Source organism: Lonchura striata, chromosome 10, assembly GCF_046129695.1.
Source record: "Lonchura striata isolate bLonStr1 chromosome 10, bLonStr1.mat, whole genome shotgun sequence".
Classification (NCBI taxonomy): domain Eukaryota; kingdom Metazoa; phylum Chordata; class Aves; order Passeriformes; family Estrildidae; genus Lonchura; species Lonchura striata.
In genome coordinates this window covers 4,396,316-4,418,119 of record NC_134612.1, presented here as the reverse complement: position 1 = coordinate 4,418,119, position 21,804 = coordinate 4,396,316, and the positions used below count along the sequence as shown (strand labels likewise).

Below are 21,804 nucleotides of genomic sequence, written 5' to 3'. Positions count from 1 at the left end.
ACCACAAAAGACACCTGTTTAACTTCAAATCATCTGCAACTGTGTACAAAATGTGGCTCAAACCACCAAAAGAAAACATCACTTATATGAGAAATTTAAAATAAAAGGCAAAAAAGAACAAGTGATTACTGGGACAATGTGGTTCAGAAAGAAGCTTTTTCCTAATGAATCTTTAGATTTCTCTCAGTGCTTTCTGTAGCAGCATTTAAAACTTTTCATCTTGCACATACCAAAAGGAAGAAAATAGAAAATATCTTTCCAGACTCAGAAATATACCAAGCAGTTCACATAATCACAATGAACTAGGTCCACATATGAAGCTCCAGAGACAGGAGACGGCTAAAAAGCAACCTTGGGAAGATGGAAAATTTGGAAAATAACAGGCAGAAGGAAGTAGGTTAAGCACAAAAATAATGAGGGGAAGGTCATGGCCAGGATGAGGCTGCTCTCCTGGCCTGGAGTGGAACTGATCTGTGCTCTTCCAATAAAACACCTTTTACAGTGCTGTGTGTGATGTCTGTAGCTAAGCTGAGAAATGGGAAAATGCAGGATTTATCTTCTAGGAAGTCGGACTTTAGAAATCTTCTATGAAATAAAATTACTGATTAAGTGAATCAGTGTTGTGGGAGAGGCAGGGAAAAAAGTCACCTCTTCACTTGCACAGATACATTTCCGTACACAGTCTCAAAAGCATAGACCAAAGAAAGATGACTATCATGAGAGAAGATGGTATAATTTCTGTTTGAGAAAGACTAGGTAAGAGCATGTCAGTGCTCCTGAAGTAATCCGCTCAGGAAACTGAAAAATACCAAATATATTTGTTGGCTAAATCATGCAAGTGCTGCCAAACTTACATTTTGATTTTTTAGTATTTCTGTTAACACAGCAACTCTGTATTGGGGAGTAAAGTGCTTTTTTAACCCTGAAAAGTTAACCAAAAACAAAAAAAGAAGCTTTAACAGGTATAATCCCATGTCAACAGTTTATTTTCAGTGCGAACAAAATACAGTTATTGTTTCAGTACACAGAATACACCTCCATTAGGCTGGTCTGTTTTTGGAATACACACTCCCATGTGAATTATCTGCTCTAGCAAGATGCAGTTTTACAAGAGTCAGTGTACCATGCAGGAGACCAGCTGCAAGAAGCACTGCACTGGGGAGAGGTGCAGCAGGCTGGGGAACACCTGAGCCTGGAAACAGGAGCTTCATCTGCTGGAGACTGGGCTGGGAGACTCCAGCAGCAGCAGGGCCCTGATCTGCCTGAGACAGCAGCAGAGCTGTGCCCTGGGATCACTGCTCCTCCCCACACAGCACTGGGGATTGAGCTCTGCAGTCTGCGTGACACATGCCATGCCACAGCAGCACTAAATATTCCTGCCCTCATGCACAAATGAGTACACCTTCACAGAAGTTTTTGTTATATAAAAGTTATATAGCCTGATTATCCACCAAGTGGTTTTAGGAAGACTTTCTGCTCCTCTGTGAATTATTTTTTTAAGGGGGATACATTTGCAGAATTATTAGTGCAATTTATCATTTTTTTACTAGCAGGTGATTTGTTCAGGCTGATTGGAACTAGAATTAGGACAAAACATCTGGTGAGCAGAACACATCACCTGAAGCAGCTGGGTGACCATTCCCAGCCCTGCAGATGTCCAGTCCACAGTAACAGCAATCCAAGAACCACGGACAGTAACAAACTGAAAAATTAATTACCTCCTCAATCCTAAACTTGAGTCCTTCCTGTGCAAGGACTGCAAGGAGTAGATACATCAGGAAAAACATTCTGATACTCTTCATGTCTAATAAATGCAACATTAATTTCTAAGTTTTTTAATATGGCACTTTATGTCAAATTAAATTCTAATTTCAATTCCCAACACCATTCCCTTTTATAAACCAATAATGAACTATGCTTGTTAGTTACTTGTGATAATTGCAGCTGCTAAGTATTTCTCAGAAAAATTGCCTCATGCCTATTCCTTACTTGCAAAATAACTTCAAGTAAACTTACTAAGTAAATAATTCCATCTTACAAAAAAGTTTTTAAAAAACTTATTCAAATACCAACATTCTGTTGGAAAAAGTCATTAATTTAGTAAATAAATATTGTGCAATGGGTTAAAAACAAGGTGCAACAATGGGTTAAAAACTAGTGCAACACCTAGTAATCCACTTTTGTGGAAAACCCCTGTGACTCAGAACCTGCTTTGAATTTCAGTGAATTACTGTAATTTGCTACACGTGTGGAAGTGATGATACCTGAAATGACAGAGCTGTGCAGGAAATAATGCATCTTCAACCACTGCAGATGAATTGTCAGTATTTCTAGCCAAGCTTACTAGGAACAGACACCCTTGTGGTGATATTGCAGACTGAAACACCCACAGTTAAGTGCTCTTAGGGACAAAGACTGGGTAATCCTTGAGGAATTGTCATGCAGGGAAAAGAAAATGGCAGGGGAGAGCATCTGGCAACGTGTGCAAAGCTGTGAGCAAGCAGCACATGTTTTCCAGCCAGGAAGGGGTGGCTGCATTCCTCCAAACATGGCTGGCAGCAGTGCACCTGCTATTTAAAGCTTCAGTTTTATGTGACCACTGGAATTCTAAATTAATACAAGCACAGAAATTCCTGATTGCATTTTTAGAAAAGCTCTGTTTAAAAGTGCCGCAAATGCAATATGTGCTACAGAAATGACACCTCCAACCTGCTTGTGTAGGTGACTGGAAGAAGCTTTTCTTCCTCCTTCCCTTTAGAAGCAAGGGATATTCCTGACAAACTAGGAATAGTGTGAAACAAAGAACCTACCTTTGCCCAAAGAATAATTGCAGAATAATTAAATATAATTAAAACAATTGTCTCGTTGGATTTAGCTTTTTACATTTGTAATTGTAACACCATGTGCTCACTTATAAGTCTCTGGAGAAGAGAGACTTCCAAAAGGAGAATGGCAATCAAGAGTAATCAATATTCATCAATATTATTAATTAATATAATATTCCTAAGGGCTAAATTTAGCAAAGCAGCTAAGATAATAATGCTTTTGAGAGTGTATGTATTGCTAAACAGAAAAAACCTTTTTACAGTCATTTTAAGTAGGTGAGTCCCTGTTAGGGAAGCAACAGAGTCATTGTTTGAAGATTTCAGGACATAAAGCAAGATCTGGATGAAAAATGCATCTTCTTATCCAACTACATCACCTGACCTAAAATAAGCAAGTTTCTGCATCCTTAAAAAGGGCTGGTGTAGCCTTAAAAAACCCAAAAAATCCCAAACAACAAAACCCTATTCTTTTCTCTCACTGTATCAGCTGGTCTAATTAAAACCTCTGTTTCTGCTTATGAATTATGCATGGCTAAGAAGAACAGAAGGCAGACAAAGAAAAGGCACGATTCTTCTTGACCAGGCACAAACAGCAAGCAGGAACACCCAGCATTCTATCAAGCTACAGACTCAATAAATCCTTAGAAAACAGAGATATATTGCTAACAACTGAAAGTACCTAAGCTATATAGAAATAGCTTTTAAAACTATCCAGATTGTATTTCCCATGTGCACCTCTACCTTGTTCTCTATTAATTACAATTCAAATGGGAAAATTTTGTCTGCAAGTTTTGAAATGTGTCGTTACTCCTTTCTAAACTCAGATGTAGTAAAAACACCAAGACAAATCTGGCCTGCACTTTTCATGTTTTAAGACAAAACAGCTTCTAAAATTTTTTTTTTTAAGGTAATTGCAGTCTCAATATTCAGTAATGTGCAGTCTTCTTTTAAAATGCTAAACTCAGAAATTAAGTAATTTTGGTTTAGACACTACAGTCAAGACCTGGAACAGGTGTGGGAATGAACAGTGAATTGTACTTTGTGGCCCAGCTCTTACTTGAAAGAAAAATAGGAAAAAAAGATTATCTAACACCCGTTTCACCTGGATGTAAAGGATTATTTTTGTAAACTCAGCAGGTCTACTTAGGGGATCTCTGGAGAAGCTGGGAATGTGATTTAGAGAAATGCAGCTTCAGGAACACTAATGCACACAGACAAATCTAGGCTGCCCTACTCCAAGGAGTAAAGCATCTACCTAAATCACTTTTTTCTTCTTATTTTTTCTTTTAAACCAAACACTTTCCATTTAACTGTGCATGGATTTTACAGCTTTACAACACAACCTGCAAAGTCTTTTTCAAGACTGCATGATTTTGACACATAAAAGAAAGCAGCAAACAAGTATTAAGGTGATAAAATGTGCCACTGGGACCATTACAGATGTTTACATAAAATTATATATGCAAATATAACAATTACACATATTTTGTGTGTGTGTGTATATATATCTGTAGGTATTGGTTTACCTCACTTACTACATCAGCAGAAGCTTTGAAGATGCTGACAGCACACATCACACCTTCCATCTTATTGACAACAAAGTTTTAATGTTTGTTGTACACAGAAGTTCTGAAACTTCAGTGATTACTCTAACATACTATTAGTTCCTAGGAAATGATCTAACATTTAGCATCTCTAAAAAAAGACCCACTAAACATGAAACTTTTCCAATCTAACTAACATGCATTTCCTCAAGCATGTTAAAAGCTGCTAGAAAAATAAACTAAAAAAAAAAATTTTTTTTTTGATTTTTTTTTCAAGATCAGTTCCTTATGTCACATATGCTGGTGGACAGCTGAATCCTACATCAGTAGGATTTTTGCTGCCTTTGGCAAAACAGAGGAATTCAGTCTAATCACTGAATCAGTACCCCAGGAGGACTGGGTAAGTCAGGCTGAAGACATCTCAGAAGTCTCTTGTTCAATCTGCTGCTCAAAGCTATGGAGTCAGAGCAGGTTACTCAGAGATTTATCCAGGTTCAGTCTGAAAATCTCCAAAGGCAGAGACTGCACAAGCCCTAGTTAGTTAAGCAAAGCTCTCACATTCTTCTACTGCCCTAGTAAGAGAACAGGTGAAAAAAAAATACCCTGAACATGAGATCATCTCTGCACTGAAAAAGGACTTTTAAATGTGTTTTCCACTGGATGAGAAATGGAGATAAACTATTTTCTTTTTTAGAACTTTTAACTTTACTAAAATATTTATTTTTATAATGGCAACATATCTGGAACACCAATGAGTTTGAACTCATTTGAACTTCTGGGGATTCCCATTAAACTTGTACCTAAGTGGGAAATTACACATGAATACCATCTCTACATCAATTTGTGCTACATATCTCCAAATATTAAAAAAGGTGAAAATTTCCTTTTCAAAGAAGAATGTTTTACTCTATCTAATGGCTTGGGACAAGTGCCTCCCACAGAAGGTTGGAAGGAGGGGTGGATTCAGCTCTTCACTGAATCCAAAAACAACACTCAATTTTTTTAGTCTTTGAGGGCAGTGATTATTTATAAAGCCAGAAAGCACCTCAACCTCTGATGAAAAATAGATCTCAAGGAGCACTAGGCTTTGTGTTAAGGTCTTTCTATCCAAATTCTGAGGATTCTGTAAATGTGTATCAGAGCTACTTTTTCCTTAAATCTTAACACAGACAAAAAAATAAAGCTGAATAAGGCTATCTGCAGAAAAGAAGTTCAAGTGTAAAAGTATTGTATAATTATTTAGACTTGATTTCTCCAGCATATAACAATATGCTGCTAGTAATACGATTCTGAGCTCCATTTTTTTCATTTCTTCATTTTACCCTTTGAAAACTAGAATAGTTACAGTTATTACAGCAGTATTACAACTACTAATTTATAAAGTTATTACGACTCTCATTAGAGGATCTTTTTAAGTGATGAAGTTTAAAATATAAGATTTTAATACAATATCTACAATATTTTTATGCTCTCCATCATTCTAAACAAACAGGCAGAGAAAAACACCTATTGTACATATGGCAGAAAATACACATCTGCCAGCATACACAGAAAGCTGGGTTTGTTTTTTACTAAAAGGTATTTTTCTTCCCAATATTAAGCAGCTCAGGTAACACATTCCTCAACTTTTTTGAATAAAAATTTGAAGTTTACCCTCCAAGATCCTGGTGACTTGGAAGAAGCACCTGTTTAATGTTCAGCTTTTCAGGCTCATATTTATATAAGGTGAGTTCCCTTTAAAAACTAATTTTGGTGAGCAGAAAGTTTCACACAAAATTCCTATCAATGGTCAAAACCAGATGAAGATCACCCTCTGTCTTCAATGACAATGTAATTAATACTTGTAGTACTTGTCTACACCAGCAAATTAAACTGCAATGATACAACTACTTCTCTGTGTGGCTGTAGCTACATCTGGAATAGCTCACTACATAAATCCAGTGGGGCAAAATCAATGAATACACAATGACAAATATTAAGAAAATATTGAATATATGAAAAAAAAAAAAATATATTATTAATAAAAATAATAACTAGCTGATGCATTGAACTGGACAGCTTGTGCAATGTATCAAAATAATGTTTTGCAGAACTAGAAATATCAGATGTCTCCACTGAATTAATAATTACAAATAGTAATCAAAACTGTCTAGGATAGAAGAATTGTCAAACCTCATCTGTGAAACTTTTTATAAGATAAATATATTTTGTGTAGTTTTAGATTTCTCCTGTACAGTTAGATTTGTCATACTTACAGGTGTGCTTCTTTGAAGCTAAGACACTAACAGAACTAATACTTATGAATTAAAAAAAAAATCTCCCCCTAAAATCCTTCCCTTTATAAATGAATATATAAAAATTTCACAACAGCTACTTTACCTGAAGACACATTTATACTTTCAACAGCAAAAATCAAAATGTCTTCCTCAAGAAGTGTTTTGTTTCAACAAAAACCCTTATCTGTGAGTAGAAAAACTAAGTGACAATTTGTATTTTCACTGTGAGATAAGGATCAGTCCCTTAGAAAGTTCTGGCACTGAAGTTAGTAAGTCTTGAGTACATGCTTGCACGCTTAATCTCCTCAGCTACTTTCTGCAGAAGCATACACATATATCCTGGCCATACTCCCAGCTGAAGTGAACCAGACCTAACCTTAGATCTGAGGAGACACTTTAGATGCTTCAATTTTAGAGCTGTAAAGTGCCAAAGGTTAAAAAGAAGAAAAAGAAAAAAATAAGTCCATATAGCTTCACAGGGACTACTAAAGGAGATAATGAATTTTAATCAGGTGGTAGAGATCCTTTTTCCTAGGTGGAGTCAGAACAATGGCATCCTTCTCTCATTAACAGCACCAAGCTGGGCAATCACCAACCACACGAACTTCACCAAGGGCAAGTGCTGGGTTCTGCACCTGGGACAGCTGTGTGCATGGGCTGGGAATGAGGGATGGACAGCAGCTGTGGGAAGTCCTGATGGGATGGCTGAAGGTGGGTCCGTGGTGTCCTGGCAGCCAGGAGGGCCAGCCATGCTGTGGGGAGCCAGTCAAGGAGGGATTGTCCTGCTCTGCTCTGACCTGGGGCAGCCTCACCTCGAGTGCTGGGGCAGGTTGGGGCATCACAACATGAGACATGAAGTTTCAGACAGAGTTCAAAGGAGGCCATGAGGATTGTGAAAGGTCTAGAGGGGAAACCATGTGGGGAGCAGCTGAGGTCATTTGATCTGTTCAGCCTGGAAGAGGCTGAGGGGACCTCACTGCAGCCTACAACCTCCTTGTGAGGGGGAAGGGGAGGAGAAGACACTGATCTCTTCACTCTCGTGACCAGTGACAGCACCCAGGTCAACAGCTAGAGCTGAGTTAGGAGAGGTTTATGTTGGACATCAGGAAAGTTTTTCACCCAGATAGTTGAGCACTGGAACAGTCCCCAGGAAGTGGTCACAGCACCAAGCCTGACAGAGTTCAAGAAGGGTTTGGAGAATACTCTTGGGCAAATGATGTGAACCTTGGGGATAACCAGGACTAAAGAGTTGGACTCCATGATTCTTGGGGGTCTCCTCCAACTCAGTATATTCTATGATTCACTCCATGTTCATCTTCAGAACAAGCACAGAGCATGTTCCTAACTCTACTCAATCAGTCTGAGTCTCTACAAGCCATGACACAGAACACAAAATGTAAGAGATTTTGGGGGTACTGTTACCACACAGATGAGCAAATATACACTCTTGGCACATTCTGCACTGCCCATTTGTGTCCATGTGTGTCACTCAGCCATAACACCCCTGCCTCTCCAGTGGCTGATCCAGTAACTCAGGTTGCCCAAAATTATTTACAAAATGCCCACTGTGACTTGCCAAGTTCCACCACACCTCATTCTCATCCCCACACTCACACTGTCACCATCTTTTCTCAATCCTTACACAAGATGTTGTTAGTTTTTTCATACTGACACAGCCTCCACACTTTCCTCACATTTCCTATGCTTCTTATTTCCAGCCACCTTTCACACAGATTTATTCAGGATTCTTATTTATCCCTTTTCTCCTGGTCTGTTATACAATCCCATTTCAGCAAATTCCCAAGTAAAATTTTGATTGTGTCTTCCTAAAAATGCAATGCATAACAAGCAGGATCAGCTTTCTCATGAAGAAGTTAATGCCAGGCACGTATGAAAGACATAAAAAAATGCCACTGTATTTTAGGGAAAACATTTGCAAGCTTTCCCATCTCCCAGGGACTGGCTGTCCCTAGCAACACATAATCTCAAATATGAGATTATGGTACCAATCACATGACAAAACTTGATGCCAAGTGTCTCACTACTAAACCTAGAATAGCACTCGGAGCTAAATGTAAGAATAACAGGAAATAATTTAAGTATGTAGAATAGAAATGCTGCAAAGAATATATCAAATGCTTTGCAAAGTTTATGCTAACCTAGATGCACAAAAGCTTTTAGCACAGTAACAGGATATAAAAAGATAAAAGTTAAATTAAGAGTTTTGTTTAACTCATGCAAGTGGCATCAAGAAGCCTGCACAAAAAGTTTCTAAGGACTGACATAGATTATTTTCAGTAAGGAACTGTGTTTTTCTATTTTCTGAAGACTTCCATCACTTATTCTAAAAGAGCTTCATTCTATCTGTGCTCTCTGAAAAAACGGTATGTCAAAAAGAGTCCATTAAAAATCTCATTAATGAAGCGTCCAATTCTGAGTACTCATCCATGTAAGACTTCATCAGAGATGAGTTACTAATATAACTAGCTTAAGGCTAATTACAGATATGTATTTCTGTTTTGTTGAGAACTTCTGCTATGACAGATACACGTGAGTAGATACCCAGAAGCCACCATCCTCAATGGCCTGCCTCCTTTTCAACAACCACACTTGTGCTGAGAAAGGAAGACTGGTAACACCTTAGCATCAGCATTCAAATGCCTCTGTAATTTAAGATTTTATCATTACTATGAATATAATCTGCTTAGATTGTGTTTTTCTTCCTCCACAATCATGAGCAGGGCTGAAGGACAAAGCTCTCACTGCAGTGTGTCCTGAGCCCTACAAAGAGTATTGTGCACAATTATTTTTAATTCCATGTGAAGTCATAACTGATGGAAATCAAGTTCTCATCCCTCAAGTACTTAAAACTAACAACCTGTAAAAAATGGTTTCACCTAGTTCAGTATTTATCTACCCCTTGCAATCATCAGACACATAAAAGGAACCAGAGGCAAGAAATCCTAGCAATGCAGGGAGTTCTTATGGAACCATTCTGTATTTCTGCAGCACTGAGAGCTGGCTGTCCTGGGAAACACTGAGGTTTCTCATTATTCCTCCAAGCTTAACAGAATAGGTGGGTTACAAATATTAAGTGTAAAATTTGCCCTTGGGCTCAATGTAAGTATCTGTAAAACTTTCAGGACAATTTTAAGGGATGAAAATATTTCAAAGTTATATCTGAAAGAATCTCTTTCTTGCACAGTGTCTCTTGGTTCTTGTCTCATGAAAAGCCTTGACAGAAATGTGCAGTGTAACTTTTTTATAGCTTAATGCTGTGATTCATGTCTTGTGATCTCTTTTACCCGTTCCTTGAGAATTCTATGCATTTCCTATTAATTTTTCAGGATTTTCAAAACACTGGCTGTAGATAAGAATCAGAACTCTAAGACTTAGTATGCTGTACACTACTCACAAATTATGAACTACAGTTTTTAGGCATATCAGGTGCCACCAGCTCCAAGAGCAGTCTTCAATATCCTCTAATTCTCCTGGAATTGTTTTAGGAAGCAGAGCAAAAGCCTGAAGCTATCACCTTATCACTATTTTTTAATCACCTCCACGTAGTGGTTCAACTCCAAATTTTCCTTCAAGCCAGAACACTTCACAAATAGAAAGCTGATGTAAGTCAATACAGTAGGCTAGCTTCTCAACTCTCAGAAGGATTTTTACTTCTAACACTTAGAGAAGTGGCTATTTCAATGAAGCCTACCTATAATAAAGTTTCCTATGCAGAGAAAACCAATGCACTTTAATCCTCAAAGTCATTACCAGGAATAATGCTGTGCTACCAGACAATACCTGAACACGTTTTAGTAGCCTCAAGCAAGAAATGGGATAATTCCATCTAATGCAGGTCATATCCACCATCCTAACAAGCAGCAGTAACTGAGATTAGCTACAAGCTCAGAAAAGGGTGTAAGTATTCCCACTTGAAGTCCCTGGTGCTACTTAACTGTGAACAAAGTGTAGAGAAAGATGCTAAGGAAATACATGCACTGTGACACCTTCCATTTATGAAGCAAGAAATTGTGTACAATATTTGTAGCTTTTAGTCTCAAAAAGGCAGAGACATTTCCTAATGAAAGGAGAAAGGTGTGTGAGACTATAAAGAGTCCACCATGCACAAAAAATCAAAGAAGCACAGCAGGATTACTGGCATAACACAAGTAGCAGAACAGCAGAGCTCCTGCATCAAAGATTGTGCAAGTGACCCCATTTGTGTAGGGGAAAAACCTCTCACAGATTCACTATCAACATAAATTCCTTAACATTTCCTGTGCCTAATGCATGTGAAAAGTACAGCTATTTGCTGCTCCTCAACTGATTTAGCTGCAACACCTCTCTCCCCCAGCCCCAGTTCAGTTTTGGTAACGAAGATTGATGAAAATCAGAGAGCTGCAAGAGCAGCTGGCAAACAAAACATCCACCAACAAAGAGGAGACCGAGCTGGTCCAATCCAGCATTCCAAAACAGATCATCTTTTTAAGTTCAAAAATTCAAGGACTTGCCTTCTTTAGATTGATATGGTTGGTGCCACTATCAGCCAGGTCTCATTTCATCCTGAGCTTCTGTTCTGAGTAAAAAATTTCTGAAATTCATGCAGGGATGCACAAGTAGATTAGATGAAGTTTCAAATATACCTGAAATCCCAACGGTCTATAGAAGCAATCCGCACCAAAGAAACCCTGAATGTTTAAAAAATAGGTCTCCTTACAAGAAATATGGTACTGACATACATGCATTTCTGGAATTTACTTCTCTTAGCTGAGACAAGGGAAAAAAAAGAAAAACCTCATATAAGGGTAGTAAAGTGCTGGGTTTTTTTTTTTTAAATTACCCAATGCAGAGTTCAATTATGCTCCAAGAAAAGGAAGCAGTTTTAGAAGTTACTTGCTTCAAGGCTAAGAGCTGGATAATAATGCATGATTAAAAATGAGGGACCAAGATGAAGATGTAGCTCTGGAACTCAGCTTCTTTTTACCCATGGAACTCATGTCTACATTAAGCACAAGATTTGCTATTCAACTGAGGAAAAAAACTCTGAAGAGATCCTTCTCTTTCAGGTGGAAAGTGCACAGAATACAAACCTTACAATAGATTTAAACAGCTTAAAGGGCTTTATTTTTTAATAAAGACTGAGAAATGCAAGAGAAGGAAGGAATAAATCCTTCAGTTATTTCAGTATGAATAGAGGTGGAAACACTTTTTCAGAACCTGTGAGCAGATGAAAAGACTGTTTACCACAATTGCTGTGACTTCTGCAGGCTCAAACACATGGGTTATTTTGTAGGTGACAGTGTTAAAAATTAGATGTTGTTACAAACTGCATATTTCAAATCCAGACAGAATGCAATAAAATCTTGATTGCCTTTAATTGTTTGAATTAGGCTAAGACAAATCTTTTATCAAGTCTACCACCCTGGCTGAAAGACTGTTTAATGTATCACCCTATTTTAGAGACAGAAAATAGAAAAACCTATCTACAAAGTATTTTTAAAAGCATGGGTTATACCATCCTTCAGAGAGCTGGGTGGAGTCATGCCCCCTGCAAAAGACCTATTAAGGCAGGTAACTCTGAAATCCTGGGAATACAGAACTCATCTACACGTCAGAATTAAAAGATTACAGTTGTCCCAAGCACTCAGTTCTACTGGATGACTGTGAGAGGAAGGAGAAGGAATGATAAGGGTGACTGAGATATCCAAAATCTATTTGTAGCCTTCTAGCCCACGATGTCATGCTGGAAATAATTAAGCAATCATGTGTTTATTAATGACCTACCCAAAATATTCCCAGGGATACATCAGCACAGACACACTACCCAGAACATCGCTGCCACCAGTAAAAATCAGCAATGGTATTAATTTCTCATATAAATAAAGGGACATGAATGTTGTACTGCATACAATTTTTCACTAGATGTTTTCAGTATTATTAATAGCCATCCATGTGTATGTTCCTACAGAAATGTTCCCAGCATTAACTTCATTGCAACAGTTTAGACAAAAGATCTGAGATTTTATTGGAAATGCCATTCAGAGGAACATTATTGTCAGAAAAATAATATGTTGCTATACTTGAGCCTGTTTTCCATGTCTTATTTTTAAAATAACTTTTTTTTACCATCCTGAAGTTCCTACATATATATTTAAGTAAGTGCACTAAATTGCACTCGTTACCACCATCAAGATGGTGAAATGACAGAAATTCACACAGGGAAAAGCAACTGGTGCAAATCAGGATCACAGCAGCTCTACCTCAAGAGAAAAGCCAGGCAATACGGGCTGTGGAGAAGCAATGATATTCAATGCTATTTCCTCCACCTACAAGTTCTTCCAAGATAATTCACTTGAATTATTTAAAGATGGTTCCGCAAGAAAACAAGAATTTAATCCTATTTATGTCTTTAGGGTATTAAAAAGGAGCCTGATAAATCTGCATGTACTGCCAACTAAATGCCCAAACTCCCCCTCCTGTGCCCTAGAAAGCTATGGTGGTAAAAAAAGCAGCCAAAGAACATTAAGCAGTGAAAAACTGGGCAGCAAAAAGGGACTTGGAGACTGAAGAAATCAGACTCAGAACCTCTGGCACGACCTATGAAGAACCCTGGAAGGTGTCCTGGTTATCTTCACTTTGAGGAATTTAAGGGCAGTGAATACAGTTAAGTGTATCTCATGCAGCCCGTGTATTCATACCTTGAACTACTGGAAGGAAAAATGCACAGCCTACTTCAGATAGCTGAAAGAACTGCAGGAAAACCTTAAATCATCTCATGTCATTTACCACTTCCCTTGTTTTGCCAATACTCCTCAGAAGATAAGTCTAGAATTGCTGCTTCAGGCCACTTTCAAGGGAACCATTTCAATAAACAATAGGAATATTAATTTGCTCTAATGCAAGCAAAAGCACCTGCAATAAATCTATGGAATTCTTTTTTGTATCAGCAAAGTTTATCCCAGTAACTTTAATGCTCTCTACAGAATTGCTTTAAAAGCATTCCTTACCGTTAGAATCTTCAAATCTGTTTTTTAAAATATCTTCCTTAATTGGTTGTTGAAAAAATAATTCAGAACAACGTATCAACATATTATCCCTGTGAGTGCTGATATTTTTAATTAATATATCTGACTGTAAACTGATAGTTACATTTGACTTTTATAATTCCACGTGACAATTTGAAGAACACCTTAACATGTCAAGTGAAACTCTGGACCTAAAGGCCACTTCCTTCAACTTCCCAGCACCAATATTATCCAGAATAGCTGTATGATGTGTGAAAGTAGGAAATAATTTCCCAGCATTGTGTTTGACCTAAACAATGTACATAAAATCCCTTTGACATAGTGGCACTAAAATTTTAATTTACAGATCACTAACTGGATGGCAATGGTGTTAGTATTTACACAATTGGAAGGCTGTACTCAGCAAAGTATTACAGGTCACACTTGTAATATGTAAAAGCAGAATGCACATGGAGAAGCCAAAAGCTGAAGATCAGTATCCTAAAGCCTTAAGCACTAACCTCCAAATAAAAGAGTGAAAGCTTGTATTTTCTACTAAGAAAATTGTGTTACTCATCAGTTCTTTCAAATAACTTCTGACCATATTTAAAACCAGTCCTAGAGACCAAAGCCAAATCAAACCTCTGTATTTGCAGAGACATCCTCCCAACAATCAGGGATTTGGGTATTGTTTTCCTTTGGTGTGGGGGATTTTCTTGCTGATGTTCTTTGGGTTTAGGTTGGGGTTTGGTGGTTTTTTGCTTATCTGACAGTAGAAACAAGGAATAATCTCCCCTATTGAATTTTATCCAAAGATGGTAAAGTTTTCAAACCACTTCCAACTTACGTGAAAAGTGAAGTATGTTGTGGTAAGATGATAGAAGTAGAAGCAAATGTATTCTTTATAGAATGATGTGCAAACTAAAAATTGAATATTGAGATATATAAACTAAGAAACTATAGGCTACTTCTGTCTGAGGTCTACTCACAATCAGATGTTAACATACACAAGGTAACAGAAGAAAATGTAGTGCAAGTTCTGTTCCCTACAGCCTAAATTAAATACTTTTCTCCTTCTACTTTACATAGAACACTGAAAGAAAATAGAAGTGCAGAGATTTTTATAACCTTGACAATTCTGCTTGGAGGCAACCCCTATTTCCTCCCCATGGTTAGAGCATACCTGGAGGCAGGTACATAATATGTTTAGGGCAGAAAGATTTCTCTGTAAACAATCAAGCAAAAGAGTCCTAAATCTGTTTGAGGCCTTCCAGAGTAACAGGTGTAAAGTATATAACCTAGAAATTGGTTTGCCAGGTCCTGCAAAGAACACACCTATCATAATGTCCATGGACACATGCTACTAAAATATCATCACTGCAGTAATGCTGAAGCTCAATGTCTTTGCAAAGTAGTGGTGTTTAAAAGTAAGATATTTGTAAAACAAGAGGAGTCAAATGAAACAGGGAGAGCTTGACTTTGTAAGATATGGAATGCAGGTCCAAGTTGGAGACATGATTTAATAAAAAGATTCCTTAATTTAGGAAAGCACTGTAAAAGCTCACACACCTAGAACTGAAAGCCCATGGTTTTGTTCCATACCTTCTTTGCAGATTATGTGCAAATCTACGGCCCTCAGTCTCATAGCAGCCTTTTAATATATTCTTATTAAATTATGTACCTTGGACATCTCTGCAAAAAAAGGAATAGCTATCAGAAGCTACTGTTACTGCTCATTTAGCAGTGCAGCAAGAGAAGGAGAAAGGCTCAAGAAGGCCAGTGGAAAGGCACCAGAATTTAGTGTACGTAGATGTTAGACAGAAACTTGAACCATAGCTAGGATTATTTGCCTGTGCTACAAAAGATGTGATTAAAATTTACCTGTTGTCTCTACTTAAATACTCTTCCTCTTAAGGAATGAGAAATAACCACTTTGCCTCTGAAGAAATCAGAATGAAAGGTACACCCATGAAAAGAAAAGAAGCCTCTGCATGAAGATGCATGTTCTGAAATAACAGCGGTCACAAAGATTAAGCTTTGGAGAAAGATAAATGTATTCCTGATCCAGAAACAGCTGTTTCTACCTAATTAGGAGCAGTAAAATGTCCTTCTAGCCACCTCCACTGTCTAGAGCTCAAGGGGAGAGTAAACAGTATAATGCCCCTGTGAACTGCAGCCTCTCTGAATATAAGGCACCTAGAGCAGCAGCCAAACAAAAACTTGTTTGGAGCATTAAGAAAAAAATTGTAGGCAAGCTGATAATTTTGTATTGTGAACATCTAATTAAAAAAAAAAAAAAGTTTTCCCCCTCTTGAAATACCCCAATCAGTACTTTTGGTACACATACCTCGAAGAATTCTCTCCTCATGGCAACGTAGAAAGTCCCAGATTCTAACAGTGCCGTCGTCAGAGCATGTAGCAAATTTATTATCCGTGGGTGAGAAACTGTTACATGAAGACACACAGCAGGGGAAAGAAGTCAGCATTTAACAGATTATCTATGCTTCTCAGACAGGGCAAAATTATACTGTAATGTGTTATACACTGAAGGAGGCATTTGAACATAGGCACTTCTAAGTGAATACAGTGCCTGCCAAACGGCACTTCACCACAAGACATGAATTCAGCATAGGATTACTATTGCATTGCAGTCCCCTGTCAAATGAGGAAAAAATCTGTCATTTATTCTTAGCACCCTCCTGTCTGTGACTGCACATAGTAGTGCCTTCTCTGCAGGATGAGATACAACATCAATACAGTTTGGTAACTGTCAGCCTAGATTTTCATGTTTGGTAATACCACAAGAAAGTGACACTGCATAGAAGCACAGGAGAACAGTTCTTAGGAAAAAAAACTCCTCTTCAGTCACAGGTGCTTTGCAGCAGAGAAGCAAAACATAAGGGAAAGCTGGTTACAGAAAAATGCTACGTGGTTTAACTGTTGGGGGAAAAAAACCTATATAAAACAAACATTTATAAGAGCAATTTGGAAACACTCCCTCTTATTACACCCCACCAACAACATGAAAAGAATCCTAGAGACACGTAAGCAGCTTCCAGGTTCAGCAGTTAATATTGATTGATGAAAGTCACTGGAAAAGCAAGGAGTTATTTAACCATGTGAATAGGGCCAGAACACCTCCAATAACGACAGGCACTCAACTTTCTTTCTGGTGCAGTGAAAGACCACAAGGGAGTCCTTGTGAAATTCTAGATCTTTATGATCAAGAAAAGGCCTAAAGCAGTAGAGAAATTCAGTGCATGGCCATGATAGTCAGACAATAACTGAATCCAAAGTAAGCACTTCTCATAACCAAACTCTGGCAGAAAATGCTGCAGCCTACCAAGAAAAATGGTGACTTTAGTGGAAAGCGAGTTTGTGGCAGTGAACCTTTATCACCAAGGGCCAGCACCTGAACCCAAAGAAACACTGTTTTAGCACCATTTGGGATCTGCAGCTTCTCTTCAGACTTACTTCAAAAACATTTACTAAAAATTATATGCAGGTTTGCTCTAGAAACACCCTTCATTTACATCTTACTGATAAATATCACTTTGGATTTGATTTTTATAAAGACATTTGCACAACTGAGGCATCAACACTGAACCAAGAGAATATCCTACAATCTTCTTTTCAATGGCTTTCTTACAGTTTCAAGCTTGAAGAACCCATTCAGTATTAACATTAGACTTCTGTATGTGGTAGTCTGCGTGGGTATTTAGTATTACTGGAAGTCTTGGCTTCACCAAGCCAAGCAGTTCTTCACTTTATTTAGTGTTTTATTATTTTGTGAGAACTATGCAGGTGTTTTATTTCTGAAGGCTTTATATTTTATTCAGTTAGATTATTAAAGACTGAATTCTTTATTTGGAATGAAATTGTTGTCTTACACAGTGCGTATAAAAAGGAATAACTGATACACATCGTCACCATATAAAAATGAAAAGAATACCAGTGCAAAATGCGGCAGACAAATACATCTCTAACATATTGCAGAGGCGGATACTGGGACAATACTAATTCAGAAAGGTGCCAGCAAAACGGTGAGAATGTGGAAACAAAAGGAAATCCTGTGTTTATGTGGTGCAGGAAGTTTCCCAGAATCTGACAGAACCCATGCATTTCTGCACCCAGAATACACTTAGAGAACAGTCTAATCATGGCAATAGGTACTACAGAAAATGGTATATTGTGTATAAACCTGGCCTCTCTAATCGCCTCCTTATGTGCCTGGAACATCTTGACGTTGTTCATGTTGGACTGCCAGTATTTCACATATCCCCCGTGGTCTGCTGTCAGCATCCACATATCATTGTGTGACCAAGTCATAGCCCTTACAGGGCTGTCGTGAGCCTGCAAATTCAGAAACAGAACTTCTAGCAAACACATTCGAATACTGTCTGATCCACACAAACACTGAAGTTACTACAGTTCCAACTTAACAGCTGCAGTGAGGAAATGACAACAATGATGATCTAATTACATTCAAGATGCTGGGGGGAAAAATCTCTTACTCTGTATAAAATGGTCTTCTAAATAACAAGAGTATTTGCACTTTGTTTTCAAAGTGTTTCTTTATTATTACAAATACTCCTAGTACATTCTCGAGAACAGTTAATATAGAAGATGGAGGTGGAATGAGAAGCATGAAATCAATTGCCTGTAGCCATGGCCTGACATGGGATCACAACAGAACAGAAGATCTCTAAGGCTCCCATCACCATTCAGACCACAGACCCATGATGAACAGGGTGAAGATGTTTTCCTAAAACATGCTCCAAGACCTCAAGGAAATACAAAGAAATCTTGACAGATTACTTTACCTGCAATATTGTTTCAAAATTGAAAGTCAGTCCATTCCATAAAGTGAACTCCCCACTAGATGCACCAGTGACCAAGCGCCTCCCCTCAGGAGTCCACTGCAAAAGAAACATTTAACTAAACTGTGCAAATATAACATTCAAATATTTCTTCACAATTCTCCAAACAAATCATGAGCTTTTTCAGGGACTCTGTGGAAATGGAAGCTACTAAATGATTTTCTAGAGGATATGAGAAGGCTGAACTGTGCCAGAGGACTTTTGTAACAACAGGACAAAGCCCACTGTAAAAGCAACGAAAAATTCTAGTTGTAAAGAAGAAACAGCTTATTGGCACCAATGCATTTCTAGCACACAATATACATACTAAACAATACTTGTGACATCATGGAAAAGTCATTAAAAGCTGCTATGAGACTCAAACAGCACAGAGACCAAATTTCCTTTTGAGTGAAGACATGCCAGGTCTCCGAAATGTAATAAGGAAGGTAGGAATTGCAACCCAAACTCTTGTCTACTCAGACTTTACAATTTATTTTCCTAAAGCTCTCCATAGAAAGACTGGACACAGAAGCAGTCCATACACTGTACACTTTATTTTTATTTAAAGATGCTTTAACTGCCATCTTGTCAGTCTTGTCTTAACTGCCGTCTTGCCAGAATCAGTCTAATTCAAATTAAGACAACACAACAAAGTAATTCCAACACTGTACTCACCCTGACAACAAACACTGGGCATTTTACTTTATTAGTAGATGTCCGAACAAATTTTGTTGTCACAGCATTCATAGGATTGTTCAGCATACCTATAGGAGGGACCAACTGTAAGAGAAGAAAGAAAAGATTTACTGATGACATTGAAATCAGAACCTTCAAGAAAAGAACACATTCTAAACACCTATTTTTGGAAAAGCGAGGTTATCATTTGCAGGGATATTAGCAGGAGTAAGTTGGTAGAAGTGTTTCAAAGTCTGCATGATTTAACAACACAAACATCCAGAAACAGCATCTTCAAGAGCAGTGTTGCAATCTCAGTGCACGATGAAAGTTCTATGCACAGAAACTAAAAGCCTGTCCAACCTTAAGATCCCTTCATGGACACGGATTCCAACAGAACAAAATAACGTAGAGTGAAAATATCCTTCATAGCTTAAAGGCTTTTTGCAGATACAAAAATAACTTCAGCTGGCATGTAGAATCCTTCCTATCTTCTGGATAAATTTTACTTGCACAACTTTATCAGGGAATAGGAGAATTTTACTTACATCATTGTAATATCCTGCATCGGGCTGGATCGCTCGCATGTCTCGTTGGTCTCTCTGCCACACTCTATTCTGGAAAGAAGAAAACAACTCCTAGTTCATAAAGTGCACTTTCTTGTTAAATAACAGAAAATAATAAACACATGGAGATCCTGTTTGTGAAATTCTAAAGTGCACCAAGGATTTGAGAATGAACTGCGTTGAGAGTTTGGACTCAGGAAAAAGAACATGTGGAATTTATGCTCTGTAATAAAAGGAATCAGGAATGTTTGAAGTGTTAATTTCATCAGATTGAAGTAACTCCAGGAAAGCAGCAGTCCTATGTAACAAGGAACTTTATTGTGGTACTCTGCTGCCCAGTGTCAAAGGTTTATATTCAGGACAAGAATTTACACCATGAGGGCTGTGCCGATGAACTCCCCATGAAATCCACACAGCAGCACAAGCTACAAAGGGACTTTTTGCAGTGCCAGCATAAAGGCAACGCTTTCAAAAGGCCAAAACTTAGAAGACCAAGGGATAACAATGCCTTCAGTTGTTAAATTATGTGAGTTGTCAAACAAAACCTCAAAAACACTTCTTATGAATTTAGGATTATTTATTTTGGCTTTGTGCCACAGACCCTACCAATTTGGATCTCTGCACATACAATCTAGGTAAAACGTTCCCAGCGTGCACCACTCAAGTTTGCTACAACTTCTCAAGCCAAGAGCAAATTACACATTTTCTTGGTTGGTTATTTTTTTTCTAGAACCACATTAAATTAAATCAGCAGTACTGAAGCCAGCAGACAGAGATCAGATTGGGTTTTTTTGTATGTTGTAACTGTGTTAATAAACACAGTTTTGAGGTACTTATTTCGGCCACAGTAAAAAGGGTCCTGAACTTCAAAATTGTTTTTTTTAGAATAGTCCACTACTTATAGAATCCCTTATGGGGCATTCCTAAAACATAAGAATGTGTTAAAAATGTTTGATGTTCAAACATATCTTAGAAGATAATGGATTAGTTATTATGAAAACCTTCTGTTAACACCTACAAGTTGTAACCATGCACTGGCCAGAGCAGATGGAATTAATTTCATCACATTTTTGCAATGTTGCTCTTGCAGCTCCAACAATGCCACTATTTAGATTTCATTCTATTTCTACCAGGGTAACATCCACTACTCATAGAGTAAATCTTGGATGAGAAAAATATATTTCTTAAATAATGCCATCCCATCAGGTGAGCCAAATACGCATTTTTACAGAAACATTTCTTCAATAAAACCTAATGTTTAAGTTTTTCTCTATTTCTTAATTGTATAGAAATTACTTTCAGAGGCCACACTGCAAGCTGAAGCGTTATTTACTAAAGTGATGAGAAAACATTTCTAGTATCCTGATTTTTGGAGGGAAAGGGGCAATGGTTCATCTTCCATTTTCGGAAATTTCTGTTTCAAAACAAAAATAAGAACAACTACATTATTTATAATCAGTTTATGAAAAGTCAGAACATTACATAAGATATTTAAAAGTTGCATTTTATCTTCAGATACACAACACTTGCAGTTTTATTATCAATGCTCAACCTCCTCTTTTTATAAACAATATAACAAATTTACAAGCATTTGTAATTTTTATTGAAAACGCAGCACTGTGGCAAGCTCATTTCTCTCCCTCTCAGGATTTTTCGTAGAGGTGCATAGAGAGAAATGAAAGAGAAAACAATTTCTATTTCTGCTCCTTGTTTTCCTATGTGGAATGTGTCTGGAGAATTGTTTACCTGGAGTGAGTGCTTGATTGGATTCTGGTGAGGATTGTTTGAGCCTGATGGCCAATCCAACCCACCTGGGGCTGGACTCGAGAGAGAGGGTCATGAGTTGAGTTAGAGTCAGAGAAAGTAGTATGTAGTTTTAGCATCCTCCTTTTATGTAGCATATAAATGTATTTTAACATAGTTATGAAAAAGAAATCATTCATTGTCGCTGTGGGACACGTGAAAGCACAACGCAGACTACCTGCTGCTTGCAAGGTAAAAAAGGGACGTTTATTATCTGACTCTGTCTTTTATACCTTCCCAAAGGTGACA

At 37.8% G+C, this 21,804-nt stretch overlaps 1 protein-coding gene across 2 annotated transcripts in view; it reads right to left on the bottom strand.

Moving 5' to 3' along the window:
* Positions 1 to 21,804, bottom strand: part of WDR33 (WD repeat domain 33) — a 69,498-nt gene that overhangs the window by 30,855 nt on the left and 16,839 nt on the right. For both annotated transcript variants that reach the window (XM_021538038.3, XM_077785570.1), the window contains exons 3-7: positions 19,735 to 19,803; positions 19,187 to 19,291; positions 18,473 to 18,568; positions 17,851 to 18,002; positions 15,997 to 16,094 (exon numbers count right to left, since the gene is read on the bottom strand). In XM_021538038.3, the coding sequence (XP_021393713.2) occupies positions 15,997 to 16,094; positions 17,851 to 18,002; positions 18,473 to 18,568; positions 19,187 to 19,291; positions 19,735 to 19,803 (520 nt within the window). The remainder of the gene's footprint in view (positions 1 to 15,996; positions 16,095 to 17,850; positions 18,003 to 18,472; positions 18,569 to 19,186; positions 19,292 to 19,734; positions 19,804 to 21,804) is intronic.